This window comes from Rissa tridactyla, chromosome 2 (genome assembly GCF_028500815.1).
Source record: "Rissa tridactyla isolate bRisTri1 chromosome 2, bRisTri1.patW.cur.20221130, whole genome shotgun sequence".
Lineage (NCBI taxonomy): Eukaryota > Metazoa > Chordata > Aves > Charadriiformes > Laridae > Rissa > Rissa tridactyla.
Genome location: NC_071467.1, coordinates 139,787,132 through 139,802,678, shown reverse-complemented (window position 1 = coordinate 139,802,678; position 15,547 = coordinate 139,787,132). Strand labels below are relative to the sequence as shown.

The window sequence follows — 15,547 nt, the reverse complement described above, 5'->3', positions numbered from 1 at the left end:
CGTTTGTTGATGGTATAAGAATCACTACTTGATAACCATGTAGCAGACAACGTGTCTTACTGTTAAACTATTGGACTTTTTACTGGAAACCAGAACATCGTCATAAAATTCAAATAAACATTTTACAAGGATCATCACACAGGATGTATTGTATTAAACCCATTGAAAAAGCAATTCTCTGAGGTATGTTTCATAGGCAATTGCTTCCCAAATAGTTTTCCATTACTGTTGAGATTCTAGCCACAAGAAGTGCCTTTAATCCAGTCCCTAAGCTTGATTAGGGAAAGGTCTGGGTAAGAACTCCAAAAACGCCTTTCTCTGTCACTTCCACAGGAAAAATTGACCCCTGTTTGTGTTACCTTGGGTCTAATGATCTCTTGATTCATGAACAAAAATCTTCACATTAGTGAAGACCTAGCTCATAGATATAAAACCACCAATATCTTTCAAAGACATTTTCTTTTATGTCTGAGGCAGAGGCAGTTTTTGGAAAAATTTAGGGTTTTTTGTTTGTTTGTTTGCTCCCAAAGGATGTTTTACCACACTCTAATGCATCCTTAGGGCAGGGCCTGGGCAGCACAAAGGCAGGAGCTTCAGCTGATTCCACGTCAAGATGAAGTCTTGGTCCCTTATTTGAGCCTTCTATCTCTTCTCCACACAAAAAAAACATACTCAGAAACTCTTCCCAGGAATCAGGTTTACTCATTAGCCATGAAACCTGTACACTTCCTGAAAAGTCCATAGTGTAATGTCAGGGTGTTGCAGGTCAAAGATTAAGCAGTCAACTTATTTTAGAAACTGAGAAAGAGGAAAGTGAGCTTGACCTATTAGTCATTTTTTCACTCCCACCCAAACTATTAGATAAGTCTGAGATAAAGTACTTGAATTCATTAAAATTTCTGAAGAATAGAAAGGGCCGCTTTTTGATTTTCCATCTCTTGCTCTCTCAAAAATGAAAATCCCCGTAATTTCGTAGGTCAAGCTGTGATTACATCCATTTTGATAACATGCTGAATTACAGAAGAGATAGGACTTTTTGGTTCAAATTTATCGTAGTTATCATACTTATCATGGACTCTTGGATGATAGAATTGACTTCAGAGGAAGCTGGGAGTTCTCAGGATTTCTGTAGAACATGAGTTTTGTTGACACTCGTAGGATTGGCAAGCCTGGTTTGATATCTCTGAGCTTTTACACTGTTGTCGTTACAGTAAACAGAAACAGCATAATGAAAAAAAAAAACACAAGAAAACAATTTTCCTTCAAGGGTCTTCGAAGTTCACACATCAAAGGGAATACTGCAAAGCTGCAGCGTGAAAATCTGATGGTTTGGGTACACAGGGTTGCTAAACAATGTCATTTCTGCCAGCTTGTTGATAGGCAGAAGGAGGAACATTTACACCACCCACGCTCGTGCTCTCAACAGAGGTGCCCACAGCAGGTGCTTGGGCTGCAAGAAGTCTCTAGGTGGGCTCCTCCAAACCACTCTTTTCCTCAAGCACCCTCCCAGGCAGCCCCCGTTGACTTCACAGGGACCCTCAGATCACTGGACCACAATCTTTCTTATTTATGTGCAGAGTCTGACAGACAAAGTGTAGATGTCCCCAAGTCGGCAAGAGGCTCCTGCCTGGCTGTGCTTTGGGGAATACTTTGGGGCTTGAGGAACGTTTTTGGTGAACAGGGAGGCCTGGTATTAATTGTGCCTTTATTTAGCAAACAAGGTGCCAGGTCTCCTTTGGATCCACACCTATATGCCAATGAATTGTCCTTGGAGAGTTTTACCACTGTCAGCAAGGTCACCTTCATGGCAGCATCCTGGAGCAAGCAGAGGGGTGGTACCAGGGAGCTCATTCCAGCTCCTGAGCACTCCCTTCTTTCTCAAAAGAAACACTATTAGCTCCTGCCAAACTCTGCGCAGAGTGCCTCATTTAGGCTGCGGTACCCCGCGCCATGACAGCACAGGTGCTGAGGGACCACCGAGGTTAATTGACAAGCCGCGGACACAACTGACCTCGGAGAAATAAGATGCAAACAACTGTGAAATGGAAGATAACCTAAACGGTTGTCTGAGCCGAATGCCAGCAGCAACGGCAAAGGGGGAGGGTGAAAGATGCGCTGCTGGAGGGACTGGCTCGTTTCCAGTGAAGGCATTCGCCCCTCCAGAGCGGACAGCCCAGCCGTGCCCGCTTGCTGCCCTGCGCCGGCAGCCCCTCTGCACGTCCCGGGGTGCCCTCCCCGGGGAGGGCAGAGCTGGGGAAGGTGCCCAGGACGGTGCCCGCCGCCGCTCGCTCCCCGCTCCGCGCTGTCCCCCGGTGTCCCCCCCGTCCCCTGCCCGCTGCTGGCCCTCCCTGCCGTGCCGCTCGCTGCGGAAAGCAGCGGGAGCGGGGAGCGGGGCTGGGGGGGACACACCCCTAAATCCGCATCCGCACCCTGTACCTGCACCCCGCACCCCGCATCTCGCATCCACACCCGCACCCGCCGCCGGGGAGTGACTTGGTCCCGGCCGGGACGGGGCGTCCCCGGGGACTGGGAGCCGCGCGGGGGGGGGGAGGGTGGCGGCGGGGGGATGCTGCCCGGCGACCCCGCGGTCCCCGCGTCTCCGGGAGGCGCCGCGGGAGCGGGGGGCGGAGGCTGCTCGCCGGGGCGGGTGCTGTCACGGGGCTGGGACGATAAAACCGGGGGGGTAATTGCATTTAGGCAAATGAGGCTGCCTCGGCCCTCCCCGTCTCCAGGTATATAAAGTGGGGAGCGCTCCCGCCGACGGCCAATGCGCACGGAGAGCAGCGCCAGCCCTCCCCGCTGCAGACGGTGCGTGCGCCTCCGGGAGCCCGTCCGTCCGTCCGTCTGTCCGTCCGTGTGTACCTATATGTTTGTGAGGGTGTGTGCGTGTGTACTTCTGTGTGTCTGTCTATATGCGGGGGGGGGTAGGGGGTGGGGTGTCGCTATGTGTGTGCATCTATAGAGGGGGTGACTATGCATGCTTGTGTGTCCACATGTGGGTCTCCGTATGTGCAAGGGCGCTCCTGTTCCTGTCCCGATGTGCGTATGTGGATGTGCGAAGGGACCTGTGTGTACCTATAGACACGTGTATGTACCTATAGACATGTGTGTCCCTGTGTGTGTGGACATCTGTATCTCTAGCTGTGTGCATCGAAGGTGTGTAGCTGTTTGTGTGAGTTTATAACTTGATGTGTACGTACCTGGAGATGTGCGTGAGGGGGGGTGTATCTTGTTGGGTGTGCATATGTGGAAAGGGGTGAATATAGAATCATAGAATGGTTCGGGCTGGAAGAGACCTTAAAGATCATCTAGTTCCAACCCCCCTGCCATGCCTACATACCTAGATGTACATCTACGTGTGAGAGGGTGTGTATGTATAACTCTGTGTGTGTGTGTGTGTGTGTGTGTGTGGAGGGGTACCTCTACTTGTGTGTGCGTGTCTGTGCGCTGGTGTGTACATCTAGCTGCATACGAGTCTATATGTGTGGGGTGAGTGTATATCCAGCCGTGTAAGTAGCTGTCGGGGGTGTGTGTGTGGGGTGTAGCTGGGTGCGTGTGTATCTGTATGTGCGAGGGAGTGTGCATCCAGGTGTGCACCGGGGTGTGTGTGTGTGTGTGCAGGGCTCTGTATGTGTGTCCGCCCCCGGTCGCCGGTGTCCGCGGCCGCTCGCCCCGCCGGGGCTCCGGGCGTGCCGGTGCCGGTATTTCACCCTCTGCCCTCCGCAGGACGTCGAGACGGCGATGAGACTCCCGTTGGCTTTCGCCGTGCTCCTCCTGGCTTCGGCCCAGGCGCTGGCCGAGGAGATGGGCGCCACCGACGACCTCAGCTACTGGTCCGACTGGTCCGACGGCGACCAGGTGAAGGTGAGCCCCGGCGGCAGCTGCTCCGCCCGCCGACCCGCGGGGTTGTGGGAGCGGAGGTGGAGGGGGGGGGGGTGGTGGGGTGGTGCCAGGCGCTGCCCCTCTCCATGGGGGGGTGTCCGGGCTGAGCTCCGGCGCTGTCGCCCCGCAGGAGGAGCTGCCGCTGCCCCTGGAGCATTTCCTGCAGAGGATGGCCCGGAGACCCCGGCCCCAGCAGTTCTTCGGCCTCATGGGCAAGCGGGATGCCGGTGAGCGGGGCGGGGGGCGGCTCGGTCCCTCTCACCCCTCTGCATGCCTTTTCCACTGCCGCTCCAAACTTCACAGCGGTCGGCACTCGGGTTTAATGCGTTAAAACCTTTCTCAAAAGTTCCGACGTGGCTTGTTTGGGTTTTGGTTTGGGTATTTTTTTGTTTGTTTGTTTGTTTGTTTCGGGTTTTTTTCCCCAAATTTTCATATCAGATAAAGTCTGAAAAAAAAGTGGGCTCCACATTAAAATGCTAAATGCACACTAATTACAGCATGTAAATACCCGTAAGGAATACCACCATAATTCACGGTCAGCATATGTGCCACTGAATTGCCCTAGTGTGGAAATTGGTTGTGTCTTACAATTATTGCCGTGTTTTCTACATGTTTACTGATCGCAGAATTGATCTAGGAAATCAGAGCTGAACAGATTTAAATTGCACGGGTTTTAGCTAAAACAAATTTTTGCAGTCTCTTCAAAGAGCAATACAGTTGTAAACAATCACCTTAATTTCTCTTTAAGTGGAACATGTGTAGGGTAGTTTCTGTATTGGATTCTTCAAAGCATTGCAGTAGCATCATATGTACATACCAATCCTTTTTCAGCATCTCTTTTTCCTTTTTTTTCTCTTTCCTTCCCTCTTCCAATCAGGATATGGCCAGATCTCTCACAAAAGTAAGTTTAAAAAAATGCAAATATTTCAAGTAATTATTAGAAGATACTCAGATAGGAAATGGTGTATTTGAGGGGATTAGTTAGAAGGTGTCAGGGTTCAGCTAAGGACTGGCACCATGGGTGGTGGAGGAATGCTGTGTTAAAGGATTGAAAACCCCCCAGGGCAGCCGTGAGCCTGTACCTCATCTGAGCCACCACAAACTTTGAGATTTCAATCCACATTAATGTGTGGATGTTGCAGCTCTCTCTTATTTCCCATGGGGGGGATTCTGTACGCCTTTCTCATAGGCAAGGCGGGCTTACTGCCAGACTCGGAGAGGAGCAATTAAGACAGCAAAATCTGGAAAATTAGAATAGTGAATTCCCAAATCCCCGAGAATGATTCCACGGGAGAGCCCACGTCATCGCATGTGAGATACTGTATCTGTGCTCTCAGCGTTGTCTGGGTGGGAAACAGACCCCCACTCCCAGCAGGGGCTGATTGATGATCTGCTGCCATACAAACAAGCATATCTCGCCCCATTAATAAGCTTGCATTGCTCTCCTTCGGTGTAACACCAAGCAGGAGATGGTATGAGCACCTTGTTCTGCACAGTGATAGTTTTATTCTCTGAATTTATCTGAAGATGCTCAGACAGGAGCTGGAAACCTTATAATAAGTAAAAAAGATCTTGTATTCTGTGAGTCCTCCTCTGTTCGCAGAGGTCAATAACTGTCCCGGTGTTCTGTTAGCCACGAGATTTTATCACTAGGATTATGTCTTGGAAGACCAATTAAAAAGTCCGATACAAAGCTCATGCCAGGTAACTGGCTGATTAAAGTAAAAAATTATAGCTTTCTGAAACTGCTTCAGCTTGAATAAATACCTGTGAGGTCTGAGGACCATTCATCTTGCTTTGTAGATGAATTAGCCAAGCAAAATTCTTTCCAAAGAGAAATTTCTAACTTTGCCTCAAAAGTCAGCTTAGAGAAAGAAGAATGGCTGCTTTTGGGTTCTTATCTGAAACTGTAGCTACCACTACATCTGATACATGCTGTAGGCCAAAACTTGGAGTAATTTATCCTCTACGCATCCAGTGCCTCGAGGAGTACTAATGGGACAGGAAGGCAATATCTGAACTCATAAATATTCCAAAAATAGAGCCAGACTGTCTCGCTCAGACGTGTCCAGACGTAGAGTCCCATTGGCTTCCTCTCCAGTAAGGGCTCTGCCTGACCTGCGAGGAAAATTTTTCTTCCCCATTCCAGAAAAAAACACCAATAAGTAGAAGAGATGCATCACACAGAGGCAGGCTGTGCCAAGATACTGCCTTCCTGTGCATTTGCTTGAATCAATAGGAATTGTCCTGGGAGAGGAATAAGAATTGGTTATCTGCCATTGTTCTCCTAGGAAACTTAAAAAAACCCCACAGACTCCTTCCACCAAAACAAAAAATCTATCTGAGTCAATGGGAAGATGTCCACTAACTGGCCTCTGCCTCGATCTAACCTGCTTGCAGTGATTAGACAGAATGATGCTCCTTCTCCGTTGTCTGAGAGTGGTATGAACAACTAATATGTGAGATGAACAGGACTGGAGCCTGTGTCTTCCTTCCTTGTGAGAACATGTTTTCTTAAAAGCCTGCCTATTGAAAATGTATTAAAACACCCCAAATATATTTTTTCAGGGCATAAAACAGACTCCTTTGTTGGACTTATGGGCAAAAGATCTTTAAATTCTGGTATGTATATGACTAAATTGGTGATATATACGGCCTCTTCTTTCGGTTGCCTCTTTGTTCTCTCCCAGTGGACGGAAGAAGCAGCCTTTGTGCAGCGTGGACCTAGAGTTCTCTGAAATAGGACCAGGGTGTTCTTTCTTAACCAAGATATTTTAGGGTCCGCGTCACTCTAATGCTTGAGATGATCAGATTGGTCTGAGCAGCCGTAGCGCAGGCAAAGTAAGGTAGAAGTCCCCAGGGCACTTTCCTTACTGTCCCCGTCCTTTCCAGCAGCATGTTCTGCCAATCCCCAAAGTGCTATTTATTACAAGAAAAAATGACATTTTACTGACATATCAGGAAAAAAATCAGAGGCTGAAAATGTAAAGCTCATTTAAACTCGTGATCCAAATCCAAATCTCCCTAATTTTCTCTGCAGATCACTATTCCTCAAACTTTAGCAGAAGGTGAAAGAGCAGCCATTAACACCGTCTCATTCTGCAGGTCAAGCTATTAAACATTCCCAGCCTCCTCCAACTTTGCATTTTACCTAAAAAAAAAAAAAAAAAAAAAAAAAAAAAAAAGGCAAAAAATATTTTAAGCTTTGAACCAATACTGTGAATTTTTTGGTTATTTTCCCGTAGTGTCTTTATAGGGCAGAATCCTCCTCCCCCACGTGCAGAACCTCTGTGGGTAACTGCAGGCTGCCAGTAGCTCTACCTTCCCTGTGCTACAGGGCTGTAATGAGGAAATCCCTCACTGTGAACCGTAAAGTGTCAGTTAATTCCCTAGAATAAGAATTAAAAAAAATAAAAAACCTAACGCATTTCACGGCTCTGAAATAGTTTTGTTAAATGGATGATAAAAGTTAAATTACTAGCTGACACCTTTATATTATGTGGATACACGCTGTGATCTATATTCTGCAATTATGGTTGTCAGTAACTTTTATTTTCAATTAAACCCTGTTCAGACTAGTAATATTGCTCTCTGCATCATTTTGCAAATTGCTATGTATCATGAATAATTTTGTACAATTCTATCTGTGGTGGCAATAGCTATTAAATGCATAATACCTGTAAATATATCTGCTATCACAAAAGTAAATAGCCTGGAAGGAATAAATTGGGTTTGGTTTCCATTGGGATTATGTTTACATTAGTATTAGAATGTAAAACACAGCAAATGTTTAAAAAAGGCAAAGATTTGATTGGCCTAATTTCAAAATTGATGGTATAGTCTGGATACTGTTCTGTGGTATTTGTAACACAGGGGAATAATGAAGTTTTACCCTGTCGGTCTGTGTAATACCTGCCTGACAGGTAAAACTAGAATTCACTGCTTTTCTGCTCCATTCCCTGAGAGGAAAATGGTAAGAAGTTGCTTCTGCTCCTCTAGAGGAGAAGATGGGTGCTAAGGACAGTGTAATCCAAGGAAGATCAGGAGCGTGTGCTAGGACTGTCCTTACTCCTCCCTACTGAAAGGTGTTTAGCTGAGCAGGAATTAGTTGCACCTTTTCTTGGTGCCGTGGTTTTCTCCTTGTGCAGGATACCCCTGAGTTCCCTGGCAAATGTGCAGGAGTTTACACCCCCCTGCTGCTGGGCGGGAGCACGGTGCTGATTTAAAGCCTCGTGTAACAGAGCAGGGTACCGGGATGCTGGCGTCTCCATCCTTGGTTTGGTAAAATGGGGTCTAACACTGTCTGCCAAGCTGGGCGCTCTGTCGGGCGAATGGTCCAGGCAGCAGCCAGAAAACAGTCACGTGTACAGTAAAGATATTATAATACTCTGTATTAAGAAAGCTCAGCTCATTTTATACTTGGCGTGGTGAAAATTGAAGTCATCTTAATTTAAAACCAACTCGTCCAAAATGCCAGCTCCGTACAGGATGCAGCACCGAATCCCCCCAGATGAGCTGTGCGTTTGCATACAATACTCAGGCATGTATACGCTCCGTGAAAGAAGTCCTTCCCTCAGGGTGGAAGCAAAGATGGTGCTGGTGACCACCTACATCACCCCATGGCCAGGGTCTGCCCAAGAAGGGCTCTCTGGGTTTCCCTCTCATTTTAAAAGAGCAAGAAGGAGAGATCTACTGCTACTAAATGTGTTACGGAAGACTATTTTAGGCTGCGGTTGGTCCACAGGGTAGTCTGAGGTTTGCTTAGCTCCTGCTGCAGATTTTAGTCAGAGGTGTGACAGTGCACATGGCCTGGGGACAGGGAGGGTGTAAACCTGGCGAAGAGCTGACTCTGCAGGACAGAAGGTGGCAATGTCGCCGCAGACAGTCTCCACTCACAAACTGATGTGAGTGCTCAGATCCCATCACTTAAATGGATTGCGGGAACGTAAAAGGGCTCTGGTTTAATGGTGCTTCCAGCAGCTCGATAGAGGAGGGGTAGAAATCACCTCAGCCTCCTGGAGGGGTAAAACCAAATCAAAGCAGCTCAGGGCTGTGCCAGGATCCCTCATCTCGGGTCCAAACGCCGTGACGGGGTCTGGCAGTGACCCAGAGGGCTGCAGGTCTCTGACGTTCCCTTGTGCTTGCCGGGGTTTACGCAAGGCTGCACCACGTGCTTCATTCTGCTTCGTCTTTTTTGCAGGATCCGCCGAAAGGAGCATAGCACAGAATTACGAACGGAGGCGTAAATGAGACATTCCCCGTGCATTATTTATTAAACTTCATTTGTTCCAATGGCCAATGCAGTGTAATATAAACTAACCACTGTACGGAATAATTATTTATTTAATAATAACCGATGTTGGGGTTTTTTGTTTGTTGGGTTTTTTTTTTTTTTTGAGTTGTACATTCAATAAAATTATTATTTTTCATATTGTGGCAGCGATACGTGTTGTGTAGGTGCGTTGTGGTTCTGAAAGGACCAGCAACCCTGGTGACGTCTCACAACAAAGCACATCGTTTGGTATGACCCGTAAAGTTACGTTCACTAAACAAAGAGAATATTCTTTTGTTCATTGACAGCAAGTCTATCAGCTTCACAGCCAGTGCAGAACAGAGCTGATGTACAGTCTAGTGCCTCAGTTTGTTTTCATGGTTTATAATGTACTGTAATTTCCGTATCAAAAAATATATTTGTATCATTGCAGCATGTTTTATGTTTTGTGACTATGTATCTATATATTTTAAAAAGGGAGGGTGGGTAAGGTTTGAATGTGAATCCCAGGTCTTCATTTCATAGTCTGGAATTTTATGATAGTAACATTTTAAATAAAAACTACTCTGGGGATTTTGCAACATACTTTCGTTGGTGATAGTGATGGCGTTATTTCCCAAGTCGGTCTGGAGTGAGACTCGGATCCAAGCAACAGTGGTCTGAGATTGGAAAGAAATATTGAATTGATGTTTTCCTTCCGCGGGGAGGCTGTGAGCCTCCTAGTGCGGCTTTGGTGAATGCTTTGGGGGATTTGCTGCTGGAGACAGGCATTCCTGGGATTGCTCCGGGTCACAAAAGGTGCCATCCACCCTAAACCCAATGGAAATCAAGAAGTGTGTTGACTGAATGAAAAGGGCCCGATGCATCCCCCAGCTCCAAGTGGAATAATTTGCTGTGAAATTCATTCACTACTGCAGCTTTATTATTTGAAAGCCGAGCTTTTAATAAATGCTAGCCCTCAGATTCACAATAAAAGCACCTGCTGGCTTGAACCCGTGCAATATGGGACAAAAAAAATGTGAGCGTAATTATCTTTTTAATTAAAATGTCTGGTTACTCTATTTCCAGGACAGTCCCAAAATGCTACATATATCTCACCAGATGTCAAAGCGTCTGGAGATCTATATTCTTTCCACCTGCTAAAAGCTACACTTCTCTGTTTGGCGCTATCATATGATCTTTCATCACAGATGAATCAGCAGCGAAAACAGCCAGCGTTTACAAACCAAATTTCAAGATAAGTAATACCAAGTGATTAACTGGTTGCTCTTTTCCGTTTTGGAAGTGAACTCGGCAACCTCCATTTTCCAGTTTACCCGAGGCATCCCCACAACCGCACCCATTAAGAGCGGGTGGACGTAGGACCTCCCTCCTGCAGGGTCGGCAGCAGCAATTAAGTTTGCCCGTGCTTAAGATAGACCCGACTTCCAACTAAGTAGGAGCCGGCTCTAGTGAGGTGGGGGGGCTACACGGTGGGAAAACTGAGGCAGGCTTGTGACAGACACCAGCTCGTGTGAGACACCCGTGGTTTTACAAGCGCTCTGCCAGCTCTTTGTCTTGCCAGGGCTAATTTTCAGACTAATAAACTTCTGTATCAGCTCCCACTGAGCTCAACGAGGGAGGAAAGCTGATTGCCAGGCTAACAGCACAGCAAAAGGAGTGCAGAAGTACGTGTTGAACAATGCTCAGCGACGGGGAAAAAAGAAAGAAAAGCTTTAAAATGCTTTCCCCCGAGCCTGGTGGCTCACGGTGGTCCCAGAGCTCCCAGCCCATGTGTGCTGAATTGTGAGCCACGGAGAAGAAAGAAAAAGCCCCGCTCTTGCTCCCCTGCAGCCTGCGCATCTCACTAACCTCCCTGCAGAAGCAATCACTGCAAATGTATTTGCATCCAGAGAAAGCCACACAAGACAGAGGGGGTTTTAAGTGTTTGGACGACAGCACAGATATCAGTTAACAGCATCCAGCAAAAGGGCTGGGACTGAATTTTCTGGCAAAACCATAGAATCACAGAATGGTTTGGGTTGGAAGGGACCTTTGCAGATCATCTAGTCCAACCCCCTGCCATGGGCAGGGACATCTTTCACTAGACCAGGTTGCTCAAAGCCCCATCCAACCTGACCTTGAACACTTCCAGGGTTGGGGCATCGACAGCTTCTCTGGGCAACCTGTTCCAGTGTCTCACCACCCTCATCATAAATCTACCTTCTTTCAGTTCAGTCTCTACGGGCCTTGCTAAAAAGTCTCTCTCCATCTTTCTTTTAAGCCCCCTTTATATATTGAAAAGCTGCAATAAGGTCTCTCCAGAGCTTTCTCTTCTCCAGGCTGAACAACAACTCTGTCAGCTTTTTGTCATAGCATAGGTGCTCCAGCCCTCTGACCATCTTCATGGCCCTCCTCCAACAGGTCCATGTCTTTCCTGTGCTGAGGGCTCCAGAGCTGGATGCAGTACTCCAGGTGGGATCTCATGAGGGCAGAGTGGAGGTCCAGACTCCTCTCTCTTGATCTGCTGGCCACTCTTCTTTTGATGTAGCCCAGGATACAATTGCCTTTCCGGGCCATGAGCACACATTGTTGGTTCATGTTCAGGTTTGCATCTACTAGTGCTCCCAAGTCCTTCTCTGCAGGGCTGCTCTCAATCCCCTTATCCCCCAGCCTGTACTGATACTGGGGATCCCCCAGCCCAGGGGCAGGACCTCGCATTTGGCCTTGTTGAACCTTGTGAAGTTCACACGGCCCCACTCCTCAAGCCTGTTGGTCCCTCTGGATGGCATCCCTTCCCTCAAACATACCAACTGCACCACCACCGTTTTCCCTAGAAGGAAAGGCTGACCCTCCAGCATCAAAATATTCTCCTGTTACGTGGCTGTCAAATGACTGGGTTTAATTTGGCATTTGTAACAACTTATTTTAATTTCTGGCGGCAAAATAATGTCAGATTTGTGCTATTTTAGGTTTTTGAACAATAAAATTAAAATTGGCGTTGTTTTACATGTTTGTACAAACATATATTCAAGCTAGAAATAAACCAAACATGCGCCAAATGGCACAGGCTGAAATGTTCCAACTAACTCTATTAACAAATACACAACCCCCTCGTCACATTTTAGCACTGGGGACTGTTTGGCCGAGCTGTGATGCATGGGGGCTGCGGATCTGGGGCAGACGTGGACCCACGTGAACCACACACGCCCGCAGGCATCCAGCCCAGCAGCCACCTGTCCCCACCGCGGGCTCGGTCCCACCGTCCTCTTCACCCAAACATTTCTCCCCGCAGACATCTTGGGGTCCTGGAGACTCAATTCTTTTATATCTTTTTTCAGCCATTAGTAGTAAGTGATATAGCCTACGCATTGTTAAGCACTTCAAAGGGACTTCTTAATAATTTTTATGGTCTTTAAATCTCCCTTTTCAGGCTCCTTCGGCTTTTAAACACTTTTATGGGTTGGACAGCATTGCTGGCAGCACCGGGCCACTCACACCTTGGATTGCTGGGCGATGCCAGCCCTCCAGCTCCACTGCAGGCTTCGGAGAGGCTTTCAGTAAATCCCCTGCCATCTCTGGAAGAGCCAGCCACGACCATGACACAGACTTAACTCTTTTTTGATGGCAACAGCCTGACAACCCTCAGGCTGCGCAAACTAATCAAGGGCATCTCTCAGCAAAATGCAAGCGAGCTTTAAATAACGCAATAAAAATCTTTCTAGGAAATCAGCACAGAGAGTAAAGCCGGGGTGATGCTGGTAATTGTCCCCACTGGGGAGCTGCTACAGGCAGTTTGGCATCACAGCCCGCCTCCGACACGCTCTGCCCCCTTTTTGCTTCTCTTTTCCCTCAGAAATAAACCATCCATCTGCCTCATGGCAGGCAGCTGCTCTTCTGGTGAGCACCGTCTCCCCGCCACGCACACAGGCACCCCCCTTCCCCCAGGCGGGGGATGCTGAAGTGAGCCTGGCAGCAGCCTGCGTTGCCCAAGCGTGACCCAGAGGACCGCCATCTCCATCCATCATCTCCATCTCTCTGCCGTTGCATGGAGACTGGTCCTCCATGGTGCAGATGCAGCCAAGCGTACCCTGGGGAGCCAGAGCCGCTGCTCATGGAGCCCCCACTCATGGAGCCCCCCATGAACCGGGGGGCTGGGAGGGGGCCAGCCCCCCTTCCATATGCTCCTCACCAGGGGAGCTCGGGCTCTGCAGCGTTTGCCCACTCAGCTGCCACAAGCAAGTCCTTCGCTGTGTTCACGTCAGGAGGCTGGTATTTTTCAGCATGGTCCTAACCAAAAGAAAAGGAAGAATCTGGAAATGTCTGGGCACAGAGATCTTCGCGGGGAAGCCAGCCCCAAGCCATCGTTACCTAGAGCAGAATCTCATCAAGAGGTTTTTTTACATTATTAAAGCAATTCTTAAAAATGCTGTTTATTCAGAGCACGCCACTAGCAGCTCCTTCAGAGCTACCAAGAGCCATTATTTAAATGCAGACTTTGTCCCTGTACCTTTTCAAAGTACGTCTTAGATAACCGCTTTAGCATAAAGAAATATCGAACAAGTCCCAGTGCTAACTTTGGTAATGACCGAATTTTTTCCTGATGAGCCTTGAACAGTTCCCTTAGCCATAATATCACAGCGTGCGTTAAAGAACATCTCCCAGAGTGCCGGGATGAGAGCACACAGCGGCTCCTTGCACTGTGTCAGGATGCAGCCACCTGCCATTCTGGGTACAGCTCCGTGTCCTCACGCTACCTCCGAAATGATTCTCTTCCCTTTACAGAAAATGGTCATTACTGGAAGAGTAGGGGTTTATTCAATTTGTTGCTGTCGTTAGCAAGTGTACAAATGTTCTCAAACCTATCCACATCTTTCAGGGAAGACAAACAGACCCTCTTTGCGTTATTCTCTTAACGTTTTTGAAAGACACTGAAACGTTTGTCAACATGAACGGCATCTGGGCTGTAGAAAATTCATGATGTTCATTAAAAATTATCACCGCTCCACCCCTGATAGATATCTGGTTTCTGTTCAGAATAAAACAGCGACTCATCAGCTCAGAAACTCCTTTTTAAAAGAGACGCAGAGCACGTGCAATAAACCTCACCTCTTCTTTTCTGCGTCCACCTCCAAGTTAAACAATATCACCGCTTATTGCATATAGAAGAAATGACATGTGAACAGGCTGTTAAAAAAACCCCAAACCCTTGGCCTGTCACGGTGCTTCACGCTCTCCCAGAAGCCTGGAGGGAGGAAGCCTGGCAGCGTGAGGCGACTTGGCCAGGGGTAACGACGGTGGCTGAGCCAGAAAGGCAATGCACACCCTCCACCTGACTGGCCACTTCTGCAAGGCGCTACCTAAGTGCGAAGAAACTTAGGAAACTTAGGAAATGGTAAAGGATAAGGTTGGATGTTACAAAAAATCTCTGGCAAATAAAAAAAAAGCTTTTTTTTTTTTTTTCCTATCTAAACCATTTCTTAACATGGTTATTTCAGAAGCATAGCTGTAAGAGAGTTAAAAGACATACCCTGCACCAACATATGTCAATATACCTTTAACACGGTTTTCTACATGAACTAATTTGTATAGAAAACACCAAACTGAGCAACAGAAGGACACCTTTCATCACAGACATTCAATTTTGGCACATTTATTTTCACTGTTATGATACTCAGAAAACAATAGGCACATTGTAATTCTGTGTACCAAAGCATTAAAATTCAAGCAACACCCTCTGGGAGCAAATCTTGCTTCAAGAAGATACACATTAATTACTTAAGGAACATAAACATACAGTGCAGCTACATTAAGACTGCATTTAAAAGCAAAAGTTAAAAGTAAATTCCTGTTGGTAGGGAATGGAACAATGGTGACAGATTTTCTGCATAGCTGTGCGAAAAAAAAAAATAGGCTAAATTTGTGTCTGTTAAGTTATATGATGGGTACAACTGAGAAATTAAATTTTCAGTGTGATAGAAAAAAGATATTTTAAGAGATACTTTGCATATACCTGCAGTTATCTGTTTCTGGATGAAAAATTCTGCATATGCATTTAGCTGAGGTTTTTTATTGCTTGGATGGTGTACCCATAAACTTGAGCTTATTTTAATAGGAGTACACCCCATAGCTGAAGAAATAATTTTTCATGCTGTTTTGTTTTCTAAAAATATTTGATTTTTGAGATACCACCCTGTGGTGGATTATGGGGTGCTGGGACTGCACCCAGAAATGCAGATGCTGCATTTATTTAAGAAACGAGAGCCCTGGGGCAGCCCCGCAAAACTGATTCTGTTTCAGTGCAGCTCAGTGCTGTCTGCCACCGCGAGGAGGAGGGCTGGGGAGCGGAGGTGGCCGGACAACACTCTGCAGCGGTGCCGTGGGACCACGCTAACGCCCACGGCACGGTCCCAC

General features: G+C 47.3%; 1 protein-coding gene across 2 annotated transcripts; it reads left to right on the top strand.

Annotated features, from left to right (window-relative positions):
• The first annotated feature begins 3,732 nt into the window (after positions 1-3,732).
• On the top strand, positions 3,733-9,132 carry TAC1 (tachykinin precursor 1). 2 transcript variants are annotated; one of them, XM_054192481.1, is made up of 5 exons: positions 3,733-3,864; positions 4,013-4,109; positions 4,760-4,783; positions 6,451-6,504; positions 9,083-9,132. In XM_054192481.1, the coding sequence occupies exons 1-5, from the start codon at positions 3,742-3,744 to the stop codon at positions 9,130-9,132; spliced, it is 348 nt and encodes a 115-aa protein (XP_054048456.1). In that variant the 5' UTR covers positions 3,733-3,741. The 2 variants fall into 2 exon arrangements, with proteins under 2 accessions (XP_054048456.1, XP_054048455.1); XM_054192480.1 differs by lacking the exon at positions 6,451-6,504 and having other exon boundaries at positions 3,742-3,864.
• The last annotated feature ends 6,415 nt before the right edge of the window (positions 9,133-15,547 follow it).